Below are 26,903 nucleotides of genomic sequence, written 5' to 3'. Positions count from 1 at the left end.
TTGAGTGTTTTCAGTGATAATGTAAATCTCCTCAAACTCCTTATGAAATATAGCTGCTGTCTTCTTTATAGCGGCATCGATACGTTGGGACCAGGTTAGATCCTCAAAGATATTGACACCCAGGAATTGAAATTACTCACTCTCTTTAATTCTGGTTCCTTCTTGAGGATTGGTGGTATTCACTTGTCTTACCCTTTCTGAAGTCCACAATCTGTTCTTTGGACCGACTGACGTTGAGCGCAGGCTTGTTAGTACACCACTGAATTAGCTGGTATACTTCACTCCTGTGCACCCTTTTGTCACCATCTGAGATTCTGCCAACAATAGTTGTATCATCAGCAAATTTATTGATGGCATATGGTTCGTGTTGTTAAAGTTGAGCATCCTTCCCTTATTCAAAATAGTTTTAAAGTATTAAAGCCGGAATTTGATGTCTTTAGTGAAAATGTCCACTGTTTGCCACGTATAATGACGATGCTGAGGCAGGACATCAGGCGGGTTCCATTTCATTACTCTAGATTCAACAGGAAAGTTGCAGATTTTTTTTCAGAGTGAGATTGGACTTTCTGATTTGCCGAATGAATAGCAAAAAAATAATACACTGGTCATTTGCTAATACAAGCGCTGGCTTCGCCCTTGTCGGATCTAAATTACCTCAAGGGTCATAAACTCAATTGGCGATAGACTCTTCTCTTCTATTGACGGGTCAAAACATCATCCGAATTTAGCTCCCCGCGTTCGTGGCTGTTTTCATTTGAATAAATCATGACCACAGAGTATCGATTAAACCGCAAGTGCTTTTTTTTTGCCCACCTGATGTTGCCGACTCTTTCCCAGCCATAACAGATTTCTTGTCATAGTAACCAGTGCGCAATATGTGATTGGAAGAGAAGCTCAGCAGACTGCTGGGCCTCCAAGGCGCGGCCATCCTCACTCTTTGCACCCCAATTCTCACTCAACATCACGTCGCCGTTTTTTTAAATATATCTTTGCTTTTGTATATATAATAGATACAGGACCACTTCTCGTCGGGAGCAATTGTACGATAAGCCATGTCACCGACCCTTGTTTATATCGCTGAAATGCTTGCGGCTTGATAGATCAAGATATATTTCCAGAATGAACGTTGCGCTGCAAAATCTCAACGATAACGTAAGTTCCACCACGGCTTTATAGCACATTAAATGTGATGCGATAGATAAGCGAACGACGCAGGCTATAGCCATTATGTGATCATACATATGGAAGAGCAATTCACTTACGAAAATATCCTCAGAAATAAAGAATTCCAGCTTCTCATGCTTCTAATAAGTATTTTAGCTCTTTATCTTAAACAGCAATTGTTAGCACTATTTAAATAATTATACGAAAGCAGTTTATTGCACAAAAATGTTAACGCGATTTAATGGAAAAGTACAGTTAGCACGGGTTGATTCGTTGTTTATGCTTTGGGTACGAAGAGGATTCTTATAAATTCATTATTAATGTTTTAATTTTTTTTCTTTTCACAAACCATAAGGGACATTGTTGTAATGTTTGAACAAACAATGTTTTAAAAATTATAACTGTACCAGAGTCCATTTTGCTGGATCGCATATTTTTTAAACCTACGTATAACGGATCATTCTCGATGCTATATGAAAATAACGAGGTCTGTTGTCAATTTAGTTTGAAACAATTCAGTACAACTATTACTCAAGGTGACAATACACGCTTTCAAATAAACATCTTAATTACAGGAGTACGCGTCTGTGTACAAACGATCACAAGATTTGGGGTTAATAGGCTACAGGGTGAGTCGACGTGTACCATACCAATCACCTTATCGTTGCATTTATTTTGGTTAACGTTAATTGAAAGTCTCTGTTCCCACGTTCTTGACCAGATTTGTACTACGGGGTGGAAGGAACTTGATGTAAAGTAAAGGTAGATTCACAAGTTACAAATGCTGGCAGTTCGTGTAACAGGTTACCATTTCAAGGGCTGCCATTTTATTGCTATTTAGAATCTCAGAACTGTTACCATAACATGAAGACATATTAGCCATATCTTGTATTAATATGATCTGCTTGCTTTTTGTCCAGGACTATAACACCTAAATAGTAATTTAATGGCTGGAGTAATTGCATAGGTTTAAGGATTTCGAAAGGACCCCTTTTCAATTTATGAACATTTTGCAACTCAATTTAATTCACTGTACTTTCCATGCATTTATTTGTTCTTCAATGAGATTATCTTGAATAGTAAATAATTAACTACTTTTTGTAAAAAAAAAACCAGACATGGTCTAGGAAATCATGTACCAATGAAAGCTTGAAAAAAAGAGTATATTGTAGTTTCTGGATGAGCCTGATGCATTATATAAATTAAATATTCTTAATAAATGTCTTACCATTTGTAGCCATACTTACTTAAGCCCATCACCCCTACTGGGGCATAGGCTGCTGATAGCAACTTGCCAGAGTCCTCTGTCCTGGGTCAGCCTTTCAGGTTTTTGCTAGGTGCAGCCCATCTTCACAGATCCTTCCTCTCCCAGGGATGAGGTCAGGAACTTCTGTTGGCATTTCTGTAGCTCTGAATTTTTATGGGATGGGGTTGCTAGTTCTATGCCAAACTGTCCTCCTTTTAGCAGCCAGTCTTGGGACAGAGTTATTTGTAACCATGTCTATACATAAACAAAAAATTGTTTTATTATCGTATTGACTTGGAAAAATGAATTAATATAATATTCTCTTACAGGCAAAATACTGCCATTGGTACTTCAATACACAAATGCGTCAGGGTTTATGTGAATACGTGACAAAGATGCAAATTTGTCAGAGGAAGTGTGTTTGATTAATATTATTACAAAAAATTGTCATTATTATTGTGAATTAAATAAATTTAGAGAGAAAGGAGCTCTATTCTGAAGTTGGATATATGATTAGCTTGGAAATAAAGTGCATAAATCCAGCAACAATACAAAAAAGGTCAATTCATATAGCTATTTTATTGAGTCAACAGTGTCCTTCAGTGCTTCATGGTGGTATTGTTAAACATGAAAAAAAAGTAATGTTAAATAGGGGAATATTAGGATTGATGGCAAAAAATTTAATGCAATGCTTTAAATCAGAAAGCAATAGCTGGAGAGGTGGAGAGGGTGTTTTTTTAGTACTTTCTTGTATGAGGCAAAATTGATATCTTAATTTTGTAATTCCTTTTTAAAATTATAATGAGCACTTGGTGTCAAAGAAAACATTGACTTTTAAATAACAATCCATGAGAAAGATGAAGAAGCTGTTTGTTATATTTATGCAAATTGAAGGAACTCCCCGAATTATATGGCAAATGCATTTGTGCTAAATATATGATAGCAAACAAACAGAAATATTTCCAAAGTATTCATTCCAATAATGTTCTGTTAATTATATTATTATTACTGAAATAGGCTGCAATTGTACATAAGAAGTGGTGGAACACAGGACGTACTGGACAAGATGATGCTGTATTTCTTGAATGCTATTGAATGGAAACCCAGTTGGGTAAATGGAGAGTATTATTGTTTGTTGATTATTAAAAGGCTTTGGGAATTAGGAGGCAAGGCTCAAACTCGGTGTTTGACCAGTTTATCTAATTGTGTTATTTGTGGCTGGTGTAGTTATCTGTCTGATCAATGCTAGTTTCCAGGATGTTCATGGTGGGGGAGTCAACATTTAGTATTGCCATTACTGTAAAGGAAACATGGTTAGGCTCTCACTTGTTAAAGATGGTCACAGCTTAACAATGGCATGGTGTGAAATTATTTGTGATGTAATATGGACTAATGTCTTTACGGAAGAAAGATCTTAGCTTGGAAAGATAATGATGCAGAATCACTTTGTGTGGATAAGCAACAAGGGGAAGAACAGATTAGTAGAGTGTCATTTTTCAAAATTAGATTCTGAAACAGCTTCTACCAAACAGATTGCAACGGTAGCCACATTATAGAAGAAGGTAGGAGAGAAAAAAAACAATTATTGATCATGTTGAGGATTGCTACCAACTGAATACCACTGCCCTGTGGATGAAAGGTGTGAGTTTGTGTATCAATTCAGACATTATTGCCCAATGGACTGAATGACAGCCCTCATGTTGAATGAAACATGATTCTGGAAGATGATTTTTCAAAGACTGAGTGCTTTGTTACCACCGTTGATCCTGGTACTTGCGTTGAGTTATGTGCACTGTTCTGTTTTGTCCTGCTTGGATTTTATAATACAATTTTGGTATATGCAAGTTGCTTACTATACCACTTCAGAGAGCGATTAAGAATCAAGCTGAGGTCATATATAGACTAAGAGGTGCAAAATTGGCAGATTCCCCCCCCCCACCCACCCCAGTTGGATTTTTCACCATAATCGTTACACCAGAAAGTAAGTTTAGCTTTCCTTCTATATGCTCTGTTTTCTTCCCACTCAAAAAGAAACAATCAGAAAACCTATTCGTTGGAATTTGAAACAGTAGTTGATTAACATTATGGCTATGGTAGTGAATTTGATACCGCTGGTGGTTTTGGAGAACAGGAAGTGCAATGAGGTTTATCTTCAAAAATTGATACATTCTTGGAAATCCTTCCCTTAAGTTTTGAATGTAAATGTCAGCCACTCAATGGAAAGTGATATTACTGTTGTATAAAATGTTATATTAATAATAAATAACAGAACTAAGTCAACAAATTCAGGACACTAGATTCCTGTGGAGTATTTGATTACAGTATGTGCTGGAAAATTTGGGATATCCTTGCAAAATGTTTTGTGCTCAGAGATTTGCAGACTGAAGCTCCTGAAGCAGAGATTCACCTGTTTTATTCTTGTATGGTGTGGGTTGCTTGGAGGAAAGCTACAATGTACACTTATTTTTAGGAATATTGTAAATGGTCACATTAATAATAGGCTCGATTTTTCTGGAGCAAGATGCTTTGCTCCATATTTTACTCTGACCTCGATTTCAATTTTTTTGGCATGTTTGTTACTGGAAGTTTAAGCAGTTAATGAGGCATCTAAGATCTGGTGAGTAAGAGGACAAATTAATTATCCCCTTAAAAGACTCACAGCAGAAGGATGATTACAGGTGACTTACTTTAAAATCAATTTATACTGTTCCTCGACAATAGAAGTGCACAACAAAACCTTCTAAAATGTGGATCACATCTCATATCTCATGTGCCTCTCAGCATTAAAGGCAGATATTGATGATGAAATTCATCAATATCTTCACTGTGCGACAAAACCAATGAATATCTGATGAAAAGGGTGTTTGAAGATGAAGACCTCAAACCTGTTACAAAATGCCTGGCCTATGGTACAACAATGATCCCTGCCTCTCATCTGCTTCTGAGACTTGGACTGCCTACAGCAAGTAGCTCAAAAAAAAACCTGGAGGGATTCACCAAAGCTGTGTATGTAAAATCCTTCAAATTGACTGAGAGACTAAAGGATCCAGCAGCATTTTCTTCTAGGTCAACATCATGGAATTAAGGCCCTAATTGCACTCTTGATTTGATTGGGCAAGCCACATTTTTTGCATGCCCATACCATACTCTTGGAATGGATGCTCTATTCTCTATGGAAATAAATTACATAATGGAGAGAGAAAAGGCTATAAGAATGTTCTTAATGATTCTTAAAAATAGGCAATATTTCTAGCCCTGGATCACTCGAAACTGTAAATGATCATTTAGCATGACACTGAAAACTTAAAGTTTGTGTGTCAGGATTATGTAGAAGCTCTGAGAAAATAGCAGAAGTACACCATTTCTCAAACTATGCTCTCCCATGCCCCATCTCTGGCAAAATTTGTAAGTCCCATATTGGTTTCATCACTGACCTTGATATCTCACAGAACTGCGATGGAAACATTTTTGTTGAGCCCCAAGGTCTGCCTAAGAGGGAGATTGGAAGAAGGGAACTTGCCAGGAGAACTTTGGAATAGTCAAGCCCAGAGGTGATGGGCATAGATGAGGACTTCTATAAGAGATGACCTGAGGCTTTATGGAGTCCAATACAAATTTGTGGCAGATAAATATACAACTGGGGTGTAAAATCTAATGAATTAAATAGTTTCCAAATTTTCATGAGCATTGCAACAACTAGAATGATAACTTAGTTTGATTGTATCATCTGTAAGCTTCTTCAGTCACTTGGAATCACTGGAAGAGGCTGATTGTGGGATAGTGTATGTTGAATACCATTTCCAGTAATCACATCAAACCTTTAATTAAAGTCTACAAAATCACCAATATTTTCTTATAATCACTAATAATATTACACATTCACATTTCTTCATAAATGCATGAATTATTTTCTGATTTAGTTGTGCTTTGAACCATCCTTCGCCTTCTCCAATGCTCGTAAGTCACAAAGTCACACATGAACCAATGTCATTCACATCTGATTTGACTTCCACGGAATCTGGCCCGAGGCAACAATCAACAATAATAGCCACAAAGGATGGTGAATCCTCTGACAAAGGCAAACTGACATTATTTAGTAACCACGTGCTGCCTAGTGAATGGGCATGAGAAGACCCCTCACGTGTAAACAATCATTCTGGCATTGCTCTAATGCATATCATTACATACAGAAGGTGACAAAAAGAAAGCAGGAGAACAAAACATAACTCAGTCACCAGAAGGAAATTTAGGCTCTTCAAAATGTCTGTCACTAATTTAATCCAGAGCTTTGTAAACAGGACTATGCATCTACTTGTACAGGTCATTTCTGATATCCATATCAATTACTGATCTGCTGACATGTCTGTTGGCATTCTATGAAATTGTATGTTATAAACCAAGCATTATTGCAGTGAAAGCCAGCTAGTTGTTAGAATTAGTGAACACCTCCAACTTATGCTTGAACAATGTAAAGTTTACCCTGTACATTTTAAAATGTATTCCCACCTAACTTGCTGTACAAATACATTTTCAATGGTATACTGATATACCCTGCATAATTTTTCTGTGAATAAAGTCACCTTCTGTAATGCTACATTTCTTGATGAAGATTTTTGTTCCAGTTTAAAAGTGTCTACAGACTGCTCGATGAAAGATAATGAACTAGCTGTCATAGTGGTTGGTTTGCACAAATTAGGATTGTATTAATTGAAGTCAGGAGAGAGAGGTAGTTGATGGAAATGTAGAAAAACATGAGGGGTCTTAGCAAGACAAAGTCAAAGTAAATTTATTATTGAAGTACATATATGTCACCATACACTACTTTGAAATTCATTTTATTGCTGGCATTTACAGGAAAATGAAGAAATAAAGTAGAGTTTTTGGAAAACTATACATAAAGACTGATAAACAACCAATGTGTAAAAGACAAATTGTACAAATTATATACACTGAGATCATGAGTTGGAGAGTCCTTGATGGAGAGTATGTTGATGGTTGAATCAGCTCAGTGCTGAGGTGAGTGAAGTTATCCACTCTGTTTCAGGAGCCTGATGGTTGAAGGGTAATAACTGTTCCTGAATCAGATAGTGTGGGACCTAAGGCTCCTCAAACCCCTAACTGATGGTAGTAGTAAGAGAGGTGGGGTAAAATATCTCTTTCAAAGGGACATAAATATGCTGGATCTTGTAAGGTCAAAAGATTTCTTTCCTTAATTTCACTCTGTAACACAGCGTTTCTCAACCTTTTTGGCCTGAGGAACCCTTGAAATAAGTTTCAGGTCTTGGGGAATCCCTGAGTAACAGTTATTATATCTATAGCTCACGTTACATTAGTGTGATCAGTAACTTGTAGATATAATAATCCAAAAATAATTGTCAATGTTCCTCTGAGTACAGAATGAATTTTAGTCAATCATTCTTGGAGGGAAAGAAGTTTGTTAAGCTTAGCTTACCTTTATTGAAATTATTCTCTTATTTCCCTTTCATAAATTTTAAAAACTCATAAGGCAAACATAATAAATTTCTGATAAATAACTAGCTGAAGTCAAAATGGGATTTAATTTTTCTAAAGGTAGGCTTAGTAGATTTAATTTAAATAAAGGTTGTAAATTGATTTTAATTAATGCTACTTACAACATGAAAATTTATTGATAATGTTGAATAGTAAAGTTACTGAAAACCATAAGCCAAAGAAGTGTGAATAAAAATACAGCCCAGGATACAATTTTACACAAGACTTTGAAAGAACATTCTCTTACTAACTGACATGATCAGGCTCAAATATAGGCCTAGCATGTGAAACATCTGCTTGCTTTTTGCTGCACAAACACTCAATTGTGGGTCAAACTTGAGATAAGTACACACAGATTTCACCTTCAATGGAAATGAGATGATTTCTATCCTTGCTCTTGATGCAAGAAAAAGCTGGCTCACACATGTAAGAAGTTGAAAACTGCAGCAAAATGTTAATTGCTTTCCTATGAATGGCAGGATACTCTTCTTTCACAGAAATCCAGAACTTGCCCAAGGGCAGGTCAGTGAGTCTCATCTTGAGCGCACGACCAGACTGCAGTTCACAATGTTCTTCCTCTTCTCTCAAAGACAAGTTCTCAGGCTGAGCAGAAGATTCAGAGAAAAGCAGCTTTCATTGTAAAGATGGACTTTTTTGTGTCCGTTATTGCACTAATGCAGTAAAATGACTCAGAAGATTGTAATCCTTCGGGGGACTTCCGGGTTGAACATGGAGTGAGTAGGTGCGTGTAAGTGTGGCTCCTGATTTTTATTGAAAATCTACCTGTTTATCTTCATCGTATGTTCGAGATAATTTAACATTTTACATTGTGAACAACCTGGGACGTTGCTGGACACTGACATGGCAAACAAAATGTACCTTCAAAGTAAAACTGGGGAAAAAGATAGCAAAGCCTCAAGCAAGAAAGCTGATGTTATGGTAATGCCGCTGCTGGACCTGCGCTACCCGATGACTTGGAGAGGCCTGGCTTAGTACTTCTTACTGACATGATGCAAGCGGTGCATTCTGCCCTAAAAAGAGAACTTGAAGTTGCTTTGTCACCAGTGAATGCTACCATGGAACAAATTACGTCTTATTACGAGTCACACGACGAACGCATTGTGAGGTTGAAGATGGCCTGAATGATTATAGTGACCAACTGACGAGCGCCGAAGCCGCCATTGCAGCGCTGTGGAGCAGAAACACAATTCTGAAGGGGAAGCTAGATGACCTCAAAAATCGGTCGTGGAGATCCAATTTGAGAGTGGTTGGCATTCCTGAAAATTTGGAAGGTTCGAACCCTGTTAAATTTATGACCGAGTTTTTTTTTATTAGTTTTTTTATACATTTTCTACATAGCTACAAATAAAAAAAACCCCAGATCGAAATGAAGAACATTGATACAGTGCAAAAATAAACATACAATAATAATATGATACAAAGTAAGATCATTGAAAAAGCACCCAAATTGAAGACATGTAAAATTAGTATCCTCCCCAAGCCCCGCAACAAAAAAAAACTCCAGACCAACCACAACACAATATAGGGAATATAAATCAGGACAATCAAACCCCCAAAACTGTAAATACACTTAGCAACAGAAGATATTAATGCCTACTACCAAAAAAAAGGAGCTGAAAGCAAGGGACCGAAAAAAAACCTTAGTTAAGAGGAAGGTTATGAAAGTACTCAATAAAAGGTCCCCAGACCTTATGGAACTTTAAATCCGAATTAAATCCAAACTGAATAATGAATTTTTTCAAAGTCTAAGCAGGCCGTAATATTGTTAAGCCATTGAGCATGCGTGGGCGGGGCAACATCCCTCCATCTAAAGAGGATTAAACGTCTAGGAGAGAGGCAAGAGATAATATTTGACACTTAGTCGAACTCAGACGTAAATCTGTCTCACCCCAGAAACCGAACAAAGCAATTAAAGGGTTAGGTTCCAGGTGGTGATTCAGAATATACAATAACGTTATGAAGACATCTTTCCAAAATTTCTCCAAGCTAGGACAAAACCAATACATATGAATGAGAGAGGCCCCTTTTGCATTTATCACAATGTGGACTAATGTTAGGGTAAAATCGAGATAATTTAGATTTAGACATATGGGCTCTATGAACAATCTTAAACTGTAAAAGGCAATGGCGAGCACAAAGAGAGGTTGAATTAACCGATTTGAGAATCGAGTCCCAACTCTCATCAGATAAGGAGGTATTTAAATCATGCTCCCATGCCATTTTAATTTTATCCACAGGGGCACGTCGTAAGGCTGCTAATTTATAACGAATAAATGATATTAAACCTTTACCTAGTGGATTTATAGAAAGAAATAAGTCCATAACATTTTTCTCAGGCATTTCAGGGAAGTTAGGAATTAGAGGAGTAATAAAGAGTCTAATTTGGAGATATCTAAAAAAAATGAGCATTGCGCAGATTGAACTTAGCAGAGAGCTGCTGAAAAGAAGCGAAGCGATTATCAATAAAAAGATCTTCAAAATGTCTAATGCCCTTCCTATACAAACATGGAATGCTGAGTCATACGTAGTAGGTAAAAAAAGGTTATTATGTAAGATGGGGCTAGAAAAGGAAAAACCATGGAAACCATAAAATTTCCTAAACTGAGCCCATATACGCAAAGTTTGTCTAACAAGAGGATTAACTATTAATCTGGACAAACTACTAGGGAGTACAGAGCCAAGAAGTGCAGAGATAGATAATTCTTTAGTGGAGCTCAATTCCATTGCCACCCAATTAGGGCACTTGGGCTGGCCATGGAAAAAGGACCAAAAGGTAGCACAACATATATTGGCTGCCCAATAATATAAAGTTAGGTAAAGCCATGCCACCCTCTTTTTTTAGATTTTTGGAGATAAACTTTATTAATTCTGGAGCGCTTATTCTTCCACAGATATGACAAAATAATAGAGTCTAAGGAATCAAAAAAAGATTTAGGAATAAAAATTGGGATTGATTGAAATAAATATAAAAGTTTAGGGAGAACATACATTTTAACAACATTAATACGACCTACCAAAGACATAGATAGAAGTGACCATTGTAACAGACTCTGTTTTATAGTATATGAAAAATTGGCAAAATTTTCATGAAAGAGATCTTTAAACTTCCTTGTGACTGTAATTCCAAGATAAGTAAATCGATTTTGAACTACTTTAAAAGGGAGATCACAAAATGTCAATTCGTGTGCTTTATTAATTGGGAAAATTTCACTCTTATGTAAATTAAGTTTATATCCAGAGAACTGGCTAAACTTGTCAAGAAGTGAAAACATTGGAGGTAAGGATGTAGATGGATTTGAAAGAAAAAGTAATAAGTCATCAGCATAAAGAGAAACTTTATGCTCAACACCCCCTCTCCAAATCCCGGTCAATTCAGGACAATTTCGAAATGCTATTGCCAAAGGTTCCATAGCCAAATCAAAGAGAAAGGGACTTAAAGGGCATCCCTGACAGGTGCCACGTTTGAGGTTAAATAACTGGGATTTCTGAAAATTAGTTAAAACAGAGGCAGTAGGACACAAATACAGCAATTTGATCCAAGAGATAAAACTTTGACCGAAGTCAAATTTTTCTAAAACTGCAAAAAGTTAGTTCCACTCTTTTCGATCAAATGCCTTCTCCGCATCGAGGGAAATAACACATTCAGGAATCCCATTTGGAGGAGGTATAAAATATTAACTAAACACCGTATGTTAAAAAAAGGAAGACGGTTTTTAATAAAACCAGTTTGATCATCAGAAATAATAGAGGGAATAACAGTTTCTAATCTATAAGCCAAAACTTTGGCCAAGATTTTAACATCAACATTAAGCAAAGAAGTCGGCCTATACGAGGAACACTCTGTTGGGTCTTTACCCTTTTTTAATAAAAGAATAATAGATGCCTCATTAAAAGAGGGTGGCAATTTGCCGTAATTAAACGAGTCAGATAATACTAAGAGTAACTGAGGAGAAAGAAGTGAAGAGAGTGATTTATAAAATTCTACGGGGAACCCATCAGGTCCAGGAGATTTCCCTGAAGACAATGCAGAGACAATGCATTTCTTCTGATGATATAGGCGCATTAAGCTTGGCTTTAGAATCAGGTGAAAGCGAAGGAATATTCAGATTATTTAAAAAATGATCAACAGAGATATTGTCATTCAAAGATTCAGAGGAATAAAGTCGAGAAAAGAAATTTTTAAATGCGTCATTGATTTCTAAATGATCCGATGTAAAGTCTCCATTCTCCTTCCGGATCTTTATAATATGTTGTTTGGCTTTGGAACGCCTCAGCTGATTGGCTAGAAATTTACCAGATTTGTCACCATGAATATAAAAGTGACTCTTTCAAGAAGTTGGCGTTCGACAGGTTGAGTAGACAGAAGATTAAATTTAGTTTGAAGTTCTACACGCTTCTTGTATAGTTCAGGATTCTTAGTTTGAGCATATAGTTGATCCAATTCTTTAATCTGATTAATGAGGTCTAATCGATCTGCACAGGATCTTCTATTGAGATTTGCTGTGTAAGAGATTATTTGACCCCTCAGATATGCTTTCATGGCATCCCAGACAATCTGGGATGACACTTCAGGTGATGTATTGGTGTTAAAATAAAAGATTATCCGACCCTTAATAAATTTTAGAAAATCATCATCCGATAGTAAGTCGAATCAAGCCGCCAGTATTTATTCCTCTGAGGGAGACCAGGAAAATTTAAAGACAGAGTAATTGGGGCATGGTCAGAAATCAGTATACTCTGATAATCACAAGAATAGACAAATGGAATGAGTTGATTATCGAGTAAGAAGTAGTCAATTCTAGTAAAGGTATGGTGAACATGTGGAAAAAAAGAATAATCTCTCTCAGTGGGATGAAGGAAACACCATATATCAGAGATACCATAATTAGAGAGAAACGATTGAATAGCTAAGGCAGATTTAGTAGGTGGTCTAGTAACAGAGGACGATCGATCCAAATTAGGATCTAACCAACAATTGAAATCACCACCCAGTATAAGAGAGTATGAGTTTAAGTCTGGTAGAGAGGAGAAAAAACGTTCAAAGAAATTGACATAATCAAAATTGGGGGCATACAGGTTTGCTAGTACCTTTAGTATTATATAGTTTACCAGAAACAATAATAAAATGGCCATTTGTATCAGATATCTTATTATGGAGTTCAAAAGGAATATTTGAGTTAATAAAGATGGAGACCCCCCCCCCCCCCAGCTTTGGCGGCAAAGGATGAATGAAAATGCTGACCCGCCCACTTTGACAAAAGCCGGGAGTTATCAGAACTACGGATATGAGTTTCTTGAAGGAAAGCAATGTCAGCTTTGAGTTGTTTAATATGTGAGAAGACCTTCCTTCTTTTAACAGGGTGATTCAATCCCTTTACATTCCAGCTCACAAATTTAAGTGTATTAACCATTATCAATTGTTAGTGCATAGAAGGCAGCAGGCATATAAAAAGTCAAGCAGTACAATAACAGTCTGGGAGCAAAAATGTAAACAGATTCGTAGAATCAAAACAGAAACGTGTCCTGAGTAACAAAGGAAAGCAAAAGAAACAGTGAGTAGTGTTGGAACTGGAGAATCCACCCCACCCTCGCAACCCAAAACTAGACGGCTACCAAAAAAAGCAGCTAGCTCTACCAAAAAAATTAACCGAAATATGACTTCCAGTTCTGTGTCGTTAACAACAGTTCCGTATAAATACTATAGCAAATGGTAACTAGTTTATGCACTAGAAAACATAATTACAAATAGGAACAACTTCAACGGAAGTATAAAACTTAATACAAAGAAAATCAGAAGAAAACTAAAACTAACCTACCCGCGAAAAATTATAGAAGATTAAAAGAAAAAAAAGGGGAGGGAGAAAAAGGGGAAATTATAGATTCAAAGAGAGTACTTATCAACCATTTACAGAAAAAAAAAGTGAAATTAAACTATGAATCAACCAACAGGGAGGCCTTCAATAAAAACTCCAAACCACCAAAACAAGTTAGTCAATTGTAGATCTCTGTAGATAAAGTTATACAAGAATAAAATAGATTACACAAGTGCAATCTAAACATCCGCAGGGAAACATTAAACTCAGATTATCTATTTAGAAAGAACGCACCAAGTCCAGGGAGAGATTGTCTACAGCCCTTAGAGTTTCAATAGATAATGTCTTTATTATTCAAGTAAAGTCTGAGTCTGGAAAAAATAGCTTTACTGCGAGAGATACTTATCCACCATTTTAGAAGGTCAGATCAGCTCCGAAGAAGACAAGATAGCCGAAAGACTTCCAACAAATGCCTCAGCCTCCTTCACTGATTTAAACCACTTATATTCTCCAGTAGTAAGCGTAATTCGGAGATCGGCTGGGTTTTGAAGGGAGGGTCTGAGTCCGCGATCAAAAAGCACTTTCATTACACCTTTAAACTCAGCACGCATCTTCAGAACCTGGGGGGGCAAAATCCTCCACAAAACGAATGACTGTATTTTGAAAAGCAAAAGTATCTCTGCGGCATGCCTCCATAATCAAACGGTTTTTCACCTGGTATTGATGAAAGCACAAAATTACTGGCCGTGGGTGGGAACCCAGAATTGCAAGGGGAACGTAGATCCTGTGTGCCCTTTCAAGCTCAGGTGGAGTCGGAAAAAATTCTTTCCCAAAAATCTCACAGAGAAAATCGGAAAAAGATTCAACAGGAGAGCCCTTTTCGGTGGCCTCTAACAAACCAAGAATTCGTAGATTGCAACGTCTGCTCCGGTTTTTAAGATCCACCATTTTGTAAAAAAGCTTGCAATTCTTCTCCTCTAGGCTGGAGCAGAGAGATTCCAGATATTGAACATGGCATTTTAGTTCTTCAGAGGTTGAGTCGATGTGAGATAAATGTTTAGCATTTTCGTCCACTCTAGCGTTGATCCGATCCAATTTGACATCCAGCTGTTTGAAAGAAGTTCTAAATTCCTTTAAAATATCTTGTCGATGCTGTTCCAAAGCAGCGAGAATGTCAGCTGGCAAAGCCGTAGAAGTTTCCTTTTTCCCGGTTTTAGTACTTTTGGTAGACATTATAAGATAGATGTATTCGCAGGCAAGTAAAAGAGACCTAATAAAATACCTAACTAAGGTTTAAGAATGGAAACATATAGTGCAAAGATAGGGAGAATAACGGAGCAAAAGTTCGGAGCAGCTAAACAATCGCCATCTTACAAATCCCCATGTTTTTTGATGAAGTGCCGGGGACAAATTTCTTCCCGAGGCCTCTCATGCTTTCGCGCGCTCACTGAGTCAGGCCTAAACCATCCGGTGTCTTTGAAGCAAGCAAACAAGGCCAAGAACATTCCTGGTCCTCTTTCACTTCTTTCAAGATAAGCAACACATTATCAGTAGACGGAAGCAGGAACAGTATTTCAGCGGGCATTGCGTGTTTTTTCATGAAGATTTTAGTGTGGACCTGGGGAAAAAACGAGCAGCTTTCAAGGAGGTGAAATCCCTGCTTTATGGGAAAGGGGTCAGTTTTGGCCTCTTGTATCCTGCTACCCGGACTATTCCTCTTCCTACCCTGTCTCTTGCAAAAATGCTATCCCCTTCTCGCAATTCCTCCATCTCCGCTGCATCTCCTCTCAGGATGATGCTTTTCATTCCAGGACGAAGGAGATGTCTTCCTTTTTTAAACAAAGTGGCTTCCCTTCTTCCACCATCAACTCTGCTCTCAAATGCATCTCTCCTATTTCCCGCACATCTGCCCTCACCCCATCTGCCTGCCACCCCACTCTGGTTAGGGTTCCCCTTGTCCTCACCTACCACTCCACCAGCCTCCAGGTCCAACGTATAATTCTCCGTAACTTCCGCCACCTCCAACGGGATCCCACTACCAAGCACATCTTTCCCTCTCCCCCCCCCCTTTTCTGCTTTCCGCAGAGATTGCTTCCTACACGACTCCCTTGTCCACTTGTTCCCCCCCCCCCCCATCCCTTCCCACCGATCTCCCTCCTGGCACTTATCCTTGTAAGCGGAACAAGTGCTACACCTGCCCTTACACTTCCTCCCTCACCACCATTCAGGGCCACAGACAGTCCTTCCAGGTGAGGCGACACTTCACCTGTGAGTCAGCTGGTGTGGTATACTGCATCTGGTGCTCCCGGTGTGGCTTTTTATATATTGGTGAGACCCGACGCAGACTGGGAGACCGTTTCGCTGAACACCTACGCTTGGTCTGCCACAGAAAGCAGGATCTCCCGGTGGCCACACATTTTAATTCCACATCCCATTCCCACTCTGATCTGTCTATCCATGGCCTCCTCTACTGTCAAAATGATCCAAACTCAGGTTGGAGGAACAACACCTTATATACCGGCTGGGTAGCCTCCAACCTGATGGCATGAACATTGACTTCTTTAACTTCCGTTAATGCCCCTCCTCCCCTTCTTACCCCATCCCTGATATATTTAGTTGTTTGCCTGTTCTCCATCTCCCTCTGGTGCTTCCCCCCCCCCCTTTCTCCCGAGGCCTCCCGTCCCATGATCCTTTCCCTTCTCCAGCTCTGTATCACTTTCACCAATCACCTTTCCAGCTCTTGGCTTCATCCCTCCGGTCTTCTATCATTTCGCATTTCCCCCTCCCCCCACTACTTTCAAATCTCTTACTATCTTTCCTTTCAGTTAGTCCTGACGAAGGGTCTCGGCCTGAAGCGTCGACATCGCTTTTCCTTATAGTTGCTGCTTGGCCTGCTGTGTTCCACCAGCATTTTGTGTGCATTCTTCAATAAAGCAAATGCTTTCCCATTAATAACTTGGCCCTACAGATCCGACAGGAATCTTTGCCTTTTCCTTTATCTCAAGATGGTTTTGTATATCTGGGAATACACGTTACTTGCTCTTTTACTTCTGTTTGAAGCTAACTACAAGCATCAGGTTAGCCAAACGAAGGCTGATTTTGAGAGATGGCACAGTTTACCCCTTACTATAGCTGGGAGAATTCAATCAGTGAAAGTGACTATACTTCCCAGATTTCTTTACCTGTTCCGGTGCTTGCCAGTTTTCTTACCCAAGTTATTTTCCAAATCAGTCGACCAAGCTATAACCTCATTTATTTGGGAAAATAAGGTCCCAAGGGTTAATAAGCACATTCTCCAAAGAGGTTGTGATGTAGGTGGAATGGGCCTTCCTAGTTTTATTCATTATTACTGGGCATCGAACATTCAAAAGGTATTATTTTGGCTTCACCAGCTAGATATAAACTGGTGCCTGCTTGAGACTTGCCTCTTCTCGTCTCTCCAAGCTTTAGTGTATTCTTCCTTGCCATTGAAATCTTCTCAATTCACATCTAACCCGGTCGTGCTCTCCACCCTCAAAATTTTTAATCAATTTCACTGCCACTATAAGTTCACATCAGCTTCAGTTTTGGGTCCCATTCATAGAAACCATCTATTTCTTCCCTCCACACTCGATTCAGTTTTTAGACAATGGGGTTTGAACAGTCTTCTGTGCATTAAGGATTTGTACACTGGTAATATATTTGATAGTTTTGATAACCTGTGCAGTAAATATGGTCTTCTGCATAATCATTTTTTAAAATATCTGCAGATTCGCCACTTTGTCAAGGAAAAATTTCCCTCTTTTCCTGATCTACCACCTGCTATGTTGTGGGAAAAACTCTCTCTTAGCTTTAATAATAAAGGGCTGATCTCTGTTCTATATGCTCAGCTGATGTCTTTGGAAGTTCAAGATTTAAACAATCAGTCTAGGTGGGAGGATGATCTTGGTATGGATCTGGTTGAGGAATAGTGGGCAAAAGCTTTGAATAGGGTTCATTCCTCATCATCATGTGCTAGACTGGGGCTCATACAATTTAAAGTTTTACACAGGGTACATTTAAGTAAAGCCAGGCTTGCTGACATATATCCTGGGACAGACGCTGGCTGTGACTGGTGTTCCTTCTCTCCGGCTGGTTTAGTGCATGCATTTTGGTCTTGCCCTCGGCTTGATGGCTATTGGGCACTGGTTTTTAAACTTATCAGTGAGGTTTTGGGGGTGACACTGAGACCTTGCTTGCTTATAGCTGTATTTGGTGTGATGGATGATGCTTTGGGTTTAAATGCAAACCAGTTGGATATCGTTGTATTTACATCACTTCTGGCCCCTAGGAGAATCTTGCTGGTCTGGAAATCTGCCACTCTCCCATCTGCTGCTGCTTAGTTAGAGGATGTAATGTTTTTTCTGAAATTAGAAAAGATTAAATTCACTTTGAGGGGGTCTGTGAAAAAGTTCTATTTGAAATGGGGACCTTTCTTGTCATATTTTGGGAGTCTTAAGGAATTACCTACTAGTTGAGGGCATCTGATTGTACTTGGGAAGTTGCCTCTCTTTTAACACGCATATGATTTACCTCACAGGGTGGTTGATGAATTGTAATATGAGTATATTCTGGATCATCTAACATGTTGTGGATGTGTGTGGGCCTTCGTCTTGAAGTAGTGTGGGGGTATGGCTGTGAAATGTCCATACTTGTAGTTGTGATTTGTCGTATTGTAAATACATTAGCTGCCATGGTATGTTCGGGGAGGGAGGGTGAGGGGAGGTTTGTTTGGGGGTAAGATATAAAAGCAAAATGGAGGAAAATGTAATCCATTATGTATTCTGTATTGTGTCATTCCTTCAATAAAAATATATTTAAAAAAAAGAAGATTGTAATTCTTCATCATTAACCGTATCAGAATTGTCTGTAGGTCTTGGCCTAGGATCCTCCTCTTCCATTTCACACCTCCTCTTCAAAAATCGCCACATTGCACCGTCAGACATGTCTGTAGAACACAGGGGTTAATAAAATATAAAACATATTTAGAACCAAATAAACACAGTCCTGCTGCATACTGCCACCCTGGGCTAAGAGACCTCTAACGAAGCTGCTAGTGGGGCTGCTTGGTCACTGACAACTACTGCGAGCGTGATTCAAAAAACGATGTTTTTATTCAAATCATGATCTCCTAGTGAACTCTCATGGACCCCAGTTGAGAAACCCTGCCATAACATCTTGGTTACTGTTTCTCTAGTTCTTCATTTCAGCTTGTATTCATGAAATATAATTTCCTTGTTCCCTTAGGGATTTTGAGCTCTTGACCCTAGGTCAAAGCCCAGGTCTTTTGATTCTTAATCTAGTAAAATAATGCATTTGCTTCCTTAACCCCAAAACAACATCAGAATGTGTTCTTGACTACTATCTTAATAATTTCTTGCTACATATAATGTGATACTCGCTCTTCCCTTAGCATCTGTTTGGGAGTATTCTGGAGTTATGTGAATACAACAGATATTATTTCAAACAAGAATAAATAGGCTGGTTCACGGACAAAGAGATGTGGTTTGCAAAATGGTGTCCATGAGAGGTTTGTATAAGCATCAGCCAAACATTAAGACAGTACGGTTCAGTCAATAGGCCTGCATCAAACCAGGCAACATGGGCTAAGTAATTTGCACCATTGTGACTTGAGTTCATGTTGGTAGACCAGACTGATGTCACTTAGCACATCAAACATGGTCACAAGTATAGGCAATCTATAGTTTTTGTGTACTCAGGATACTTGTGTACTCAAAGATGGCCTAACAACATTAATTTTGGGTGTCTGGCTCTCTGTCTTCAGAAGATTTTAGATCATTTGTGTGAATTATTTTGTGACAAAGGTGTTATAAACATTCAAAGGTATCTCCTACTATTGATATGTAATTCAAAGGAAGTGTTGTCAACCCAAAAATATTGAAGTGAACAATGTCATTATAACTTTTGAAACTGTATTGAATGACCTGCTGTTACCTTTGATCTTAAGGGTATAAAAATGTGACATACTTTTGGATTTGTGAGGCTCGACTGAGAGTGTCTCCAGAAGAATGCCTGCTTCTCGTGATGAATAAAGACTTCTAGATTACCTGCTTCAGTGTTTCTCTGATGATTTTGATAACAGTCACAACACCATTAAATCAAATAATAAACTTAGTTAATTAGCAAGAGTAGAAAATAGATGGAGGTAGATGCCATATATAAAAATGAGCTGGACTACAACGTGAGATAAAATGCAGGCAGAGCATTACTCTATACATTGTAGGCAAAACTACAGGTTACATTAAGCAGCCAATGAAGCCAATCCTTGTAGCTTTTCATAAATGAATTATATTTGCTATTTATTATATGGTATGGCAACTAAATACTCACTTCAAATAGTGTCTCTCCTTTGATGATGCCTGCACCCCACCCATGTAAGGCAATTTTCAGAAAGTAATGCATTTTGCAATGAATTTGCAGTTGACAGACCTAAAAAGATTCAGTAAAGTTCACCATGGGCTGGAATGTCTGGGTTATTACTTAGGTGTACATGATACAATGTGTACTGCCTAGCAAACCCTTGGTGACTCTGTTGAACTTGCTATCCCCTCTCACTGACAATTGCCCTGCCTTGCTGTTGTAATTAACTTGAAATGTGAAGTCGTATTTTTGAATCTTGCAAGTGTACCAATGATACCTGTGAAAAAGGGACACACCTCCCCTCTCAAAGTATTGTTTTTGCCAATGTCACAAGTCTGACAGCTACATTTCTTATAGTCAATGAAAGTAGGAAAAGCCTTGTTCTGGCTTCTGCCCCCTTTCTAGTCCTGATGAAGTGTCTGGGCCTGAAATTTTGACTGTTTATTCCCCTAATAGATGCTACCTGACTTGCTGAGTTTGTCCAGCATTTTGTGTGTGTTGTTAGACAAAAAATGCCAATATATTTATTTGGCTACAATACTGGAAACAGGAACATTGTAAAACATTGGTGAATTTGATTACTGCAACATGTAATATTATGAAACATATATATATATATATATATATATATATATTTGTGTATTCACTACTAGATTAAAAATCCCTGCAAAGGGTTATTGGTCAATTAATTCTACAAATACAAACAAGGCCAACTCAATATAATATTCAACTCAGAATATAATATTAATGGTAAGACTCCTGGCAGTGTGGAGGTACAGCGTGATCTTGTGGTCCATATCCATAGGACACTCAAAGCTGCTGTGCTGGTTGACAGTGTTGTTAAGAAGGCGTATGGCGTGTTGGCCTTCATCAGCTGTGGGAATGATTTCAAGAGTTGTGTGGTGATGTTGCAGCTATATAAGACCTTAGATAGACCCCACTTGGAGTACTGTGTTCAGTTCTGGTCACCTCATTACAGGAAAGATGTGGATACTATCGAGAGAGTGCAGACAAGATTTACAAGGATGTTGCCTAGATTGGGGAGCATGCCTTATGAGAATAGGTTGAGTGAACTTGGGCCTTTTCTCCTTGAAGTGACAGAGGATGAGAGGTGACCTGATAGAGATTCACAAGATGATGTAAGGATAGCCAGAGACTTTTTCCCAGGGCCGAAATGGCTAACATGAGGGAGCATAGTTTTAAGGTGCTTGGAAGGAGGTACTAAGGGGATGTCAGAGGTAAGTTTTTCCACACAGAGTGGTGGGTGCTTGGAATGCACTGCCTGCGATGATGGTGGAGGCAGATACAATAGGGTCTTTTAAGAGACTCTTAGATAGTTACATGGAGCTTAGAAAAGTAAGGGCCATGTAGTAGGAAAATCCTTGGCAGTTTCTAGAGTAGGTTACATGGTTGGCACAACATTGTGGGCTGAAAGGCCTGTAATGCGCTGTAGATTTTCTATGTTTCAATGGTTACTAGCAGAATAGAACCACTTTTGATATTTTCTGCATCAGTACTATAAGCAGGGAGATGGGTATTGGTGCACTCTGTCTGAGAGTTAGCTACTGTTAAGGATTGTGCTGTGGGTAGATGTAGAAAGGCCTGAGGCTGTGTGTGATACCCAATTGGTCTTCACTTCATTCAAAATTATTCATCATCTGCTCATATCTCAGATTAGTAATTAGCCTAAAATATGTCTTGATCATTTCTTGATTAAATAAGCATCTTACTAGTTATAAGGAGCTCATTCACATCTGTATGCATGATATAAGTACATTAAGTAGCAAGTTTCTCAGACTCTAGCTGCCTCTGTGGAGCATCTGTCCTCCCCATTCCAACCCCTTACTCCCTTCCACCCCATCCCATGAGTCAATGACAGAGCCAGAATACCTATCCCTTCCTGGGATCCCACTCAGCTTGAAGTTTGCAGATTCCCAAGTTCGGTTATTTACCAAACGGTTATCCTGAATGACCTGGCTAACCTGGATACTGCTGCATGATCAGCCCGCTCTCCAATCCCCATGTCCAAACCCCTCTGCCCCTTCACAATCCTCTTTATGGTATCATTACTAATCTTACTCTCATTTCGCCACAGAATTAAAACGTGTTGCACAGAGAATTGCAACTCATTTTTCTTATTTGTACATTATTTATATATTATTTATATATTGGATTTTGAGAGATGATCCATTTAAGCTCTGACCTGATAGGTGTATAAGATGATGAGAGGCATTGATTGTGTGGATTGTCAGAGGGCTTTTTCCCCAGGGCTGAAGTGGTTGCCACAAGAGGATGTAGGTTTAAGGTGCTGGGGAGAAGGTACTGAGGAGATGTCAGGGGTAAGTTTTTTACTCAGAGAGTGGTGAGTGCATGGAATGGGCTGCGGGCAACGGTGGTGGAGGTGGATACAATAGGGTCTTTTAGGAGACTTTTGGATAGGTACTTAGAGTTTAGAAAAATAGAGGGCAATGGGTAAGCCTAGTAATTTCTAAGGTTGGGACATGTTTGGCACAACTTTGTGGACTGAAGGGCCTGTATTGTGCTGTAGGTTTTCTATGTTTAAGCATCCCACCTAATTTTGTCTTCACTGAAACGGACAGAATCATAACGCTGTAACAAAGGACTCTCCACATCTGAATTTTCTCTATTTGCTGGATCTGATGGAGTAGCAAAGTAGATTTTATCAAGTGAAGATAGTGTTTGAATTGCTTGCCTGTTCAGTTGACTAAAACCAAAATCTGAATTTCAGCTCTGCACCCCACTTTGGAAAGATGATATAACTAGATAGATACCTCAGTCCTTCTACCTTTGGAAGTGATTGGGCTATTAAAACCAGAAAGAAACAGCAGGAAGCAATTGGCTTTCTTCCCTTTTTAGGATTTTTTTGCAAGATAAGTTATTTATTATTAAGTTTTCCATTATGATCTTCAGTATACCAGGGCTTGTTTTTGCTTTCTTCAATAACTCATCATTCCCTGATTCCAGACTAAGCCATTAACCCTGTCCGTTACCCAGAGTTGCATTCATCTGGAGGTTTTCTGAAATTAAGCAGTCCTGTTGCACAGGAATATTTTGATAAAGCCTGCATCACCAGTAGCAGAAAGCAGCGGCTGCTACAATGGTCCGGAGATTCCAGTCCCCACAGGTGAGATCCGGAACAATCTTCAATTATAAGTGAGTAGTTGAGGGGTTGGCAGTCCAGGATTCTGTAACTGAGTATGCTAATCCAGCAAATACAGTTATACATGATGAAAGCTGGAAGCAGTCACAGGAGTAACTGCAGGTTGGATGTTCAAGTGTTTCAGCACTTATTCCAGAAAGACTACTATACTGAACAAAATGTAGCAAAATTACTTACTTTTCCTGTATTCTTTGTAAGGAAAGATCTTACCCTTGTAGCGATACTGTTGTCACCGGGTTAAATGCAGTACTCAGTATGTATGAGGGTTCAGTATGTCTAAGAATTTATTGGCATGATCTTAATTGTACATTCGGATTTTAGGAACACCTTTAAATTTATTCCTTATTGTTAGCACATTAAAAATTTAGAACTAGCTAAGTATATTCCTAAAATGTATTTTACTGGGTGAACTTTTGGAACATTATGTTTAAAACATTAGATTATAAATAGTCAATTAAATCATTTTATTGTAGCAGCTGTTTTGGAAAATCGACCTCGTCATGGTTCTTCTACTTTATTGGTCTACTTGCACTGTATTCCTCAGCCGGTGGACAAGTATAGTAACACTATATTCTGCATTCTGTTTTGCCTTTTTGTATTACCTCAATGTACTGAAAAGGCATAGGAGCAGGAATAGGCTGTTTAGCCCTCTGAGTCTGCTCTGCCATTCCATGATCGTTAAGTTTTAATCCCTCCCAACCCCATGCTCCTGCTTTCCACATGTAACCTTTGATGCCCTGATTAATCAAGAACCTATCAACTTCTGCTTTAAATATATCCAGCGACTTGGCCTCCACAGCTGTCTGAGGCAATGAATTCCACAGATTCACCACCTCCTGGCTAAAGAAATTCCTCCTCATCTCTGTTCTAAAGGGATGTCTTTCTATTTTGAAGCTGTGTCCCCTGGTCTTAGACTATCCCACTATAAGGGAACATCCTCTTCATGTCTACTCTATCTAAACCATGTACGAAATGATCTTTCTGAATGCATGCAAACAAAAACATTTTTACTGTGTCTTGGTGATTGCAATATTGTAAAATTATTCAAAAGTCATCTGCTCCATTGTCTCTCTGTACAGATCTTCTTGTTGGTTTAATAGCTTTTGGCCAACTGACTGCTGAAGTGTGGCAACCTGTCTCTCTGTCTAGGAACATCAAATACATTTTCTTGCAAGGTTATTTGGAGCCAAATTGTCGAGAGTACCAATTTGGAATGAGAAGACTTAGTAAATGATAGCTGACATGGATTTGTCAGAAGAAAATCACATCCAACTAACTTGATTGAGTCGTTGAATGAAATAATGGGCAACTTAAAAAAGTAGTATTGTACTTCAAATACGAGGAAATCTGCGGATGCTGCAAATTCAAGCAACACACACAAAATACTGGTGGAATGCAGCAGGCCAGGCAACCTCTATAGGAAGAAGCACAGTCAACATTTCAGGCTGAGACCCTTCGTCAGGACTAACTGGAAGAAAAGATAGTAAGAGATTTGAAAGTAGGAGGGGGAGGGGGAAATCCGAAATGATAGGAGAAGACAGGAGGGGGAGGGGTGAAGTTAAGAGCTGGAAAGGTGATTGGCAAAAGGGATACAAAGCTGGAGAAGGGAAAGGATCATGGGATGGGAGGCCTAGGGAGCAAGAAGGGTTGGGGAGCAGCAGAAGGAGATGGAGAACAGGCAAAGAGTGATTGTGAGAGAGGCAGAGATTGCAATCTCCATCTCCCTCTAGTGCTCCCCTCCCCCTTTCTCCCTAGGCCTCCCATCCCATGATCCTTTCCCTTCTCCAGCTCTGTATCCCTTTTGCCTACTTTCAAATCTCTTACTATCTTTTCTTTCAGTTAGTCCTGATGAAGGGTCTCGGCCCGAAACATCAACTGTGCTTCTTTCTATAGATGCTGCCTGGCCTGCTGCGTTCCACCAGCATTTTGTGTGCGTTGCTTGTACTTCAAATAGTTGGGGGATCACCTTGTCAAGCACCTCCGCTTCATACGCAAAAAGTGGTATTTCCCAGTGGCCAACCACTTTAATTCCTATCCCCATTTCCATTCCGATGTGTTGGTCCATAAGACATAGGAGCAGAATTAGGTTATTTGGTCCATCGAGTTTGCTCCACCATTCAATCATGGCAGATCCTTTTCTCCTTCTCAGCCCCATTTCCCAGCCTTCTCCCCGTAACCTTTGATGCCATGTCAAATCAAGAACCTATTAATCTCTGCCTTAAATACACCCAATGGCCTGGCCTCCGCAGCTGCAGGTGACAACAAATTTCATAAATTCACCACCCGCCAGCTAAAGAATTTTCTCTGCATCTCTGTTTTGAATGGACGTCCATCTGTCCTGAGGCTGTGTCCTCTTGTCCCAGACTCTCCTACCATAGGAAATATCCTTTCCATATCTACTCTGTCTAGGCCTTTCAACATTTGAAAGGTTTCATTGAGATCCCCCCTCATCCTTGAAATTCCAGCGAATACAGACCCAGAGCCATCAAATGTTCCTCATATGATAACACTTTCATTCCTGGAATCATCCTTGTGAACCTCCTCTGGACCCCCTCCAATGCGAGCACATCTCTTCCAAGATGAGGAGCCCAGAACTGTTCACAATACTCAAGGGAGGCCTCACCAGTGTCTTATAAAGCCTCAGCATCACATCCCTGTTCTTGTATTCTAGACCTCTTGAAATGAATGCTAACATGGCATTTGCCTTCCTCACCACGAACTCGGCCTGCAAGTTAACCTTGAGGGTATTCTGCACAAGGCCTCCCAAGTCTCTTTGCATCTCACATTTTTGGATTTTCTCCCCATTTAGAATATAGTCCACACATTTATTTCTACTACCAAGTGCATGACCATGCACTTTGCAATGTTATATTTCATTTGCCATTTTCTTGCCCATTCTCCTAATCTGTCCAAGTCCTTCTGCATCCTACCCGTTTCCTCAACACTACCTGCCCCTCCACCAATCTTTATATCATCTGTAAACTTGGCAAAAAAATCCATCTATTTCATCATCTGAATCATTCATATACAGCATAAAAAGAAGTGGTCCCAAAACTGACCCCTGTGGAACACCACTAATCACTTGCAGCCAGACAAGGATCCTTTTATTCTAATCAGCCAATGCTCAAACAACGTTAGTAACTTTCCTGTAATAGCATGCACTCTTAACTTGACATTTTATCAAAGGCCTTCTGAAAGTCCAATTATACAACATCCACTGCATCCCCTTTATCTACCCTACTTGTAATCTCCTCAAAGAATTCCAGCGGGTTCGTCAGGCAGGATTTTCCTTTAAGGGAACCCTCATGCTGACTTTGTCCTATCTTGTCCTGTGTCACCAAATACTCCATCACCTCATACTTAACAATTGACTCTAGCATCTTCCCAGCCTCTAAGGTCAGGCTAACTATTCTATTATTTCCTTTCTGTTGCCTTCCTCCTTTCTTTTAAAGAGTGGAATGACCTTTGCAATTCTCCAGTCCTCTGGCACCAAAATGTCCAATGACCTTTTTTAAAAATCACTTCTAATTCTGCCACAATCTCTAACACTTCCTCTTTCAGAACCTTA

At 39.1% G+C, this 26,903-nt stretch overlaps 1 protein-coding gene across 1 annotated transcript in view; it reads left to right on the top strand.

Moving 5' to 3' along the window:
• Window positions 1-1,104: 1,104 nt before the first annotated feature.
• LOC132378252 (endothelin-converting enzyme 2-like) overlaps window positions 1,105-26,903 on the top strand; it is a 150,627-nt gene continuing 124,828 nt past the window's right edge. Inside the window, exon 1 of the mRNA XM_059945028.1 lies at window positions 1,105-1,152. Coding sequence (XP_059801011.1) covers window positions 1,120-1,152 — 33 coding nt within the window. The 5' untranslated portion in view covers window positions 1,105-1,119. The remainder of the gene's footprint in view (window positions 1,153-26,903) is intronic.

Source organism: Hypanus sabinus, chromosome 2 (assembly GCF_030144855.1).
Source record: "Hypanus sabinus isolate sHypSab1 chromosome 2, sHypSab1.hap1, whole genome shotgun sequence".
In the NCBI taxonomy this organism is placed as follows: domain Eukaryota; kingdom Metazoa; phylum Chordata; class Chondrichthyes; order Myliobatiformes; family Dasyatidae; genus Hypanus; species Hypanus sabinus.
The sequence above is the reverse complement of the archived record's forward strand: the minus strand, read 5'-3'. Positions and strand labels throughout refer to the sequence as shown.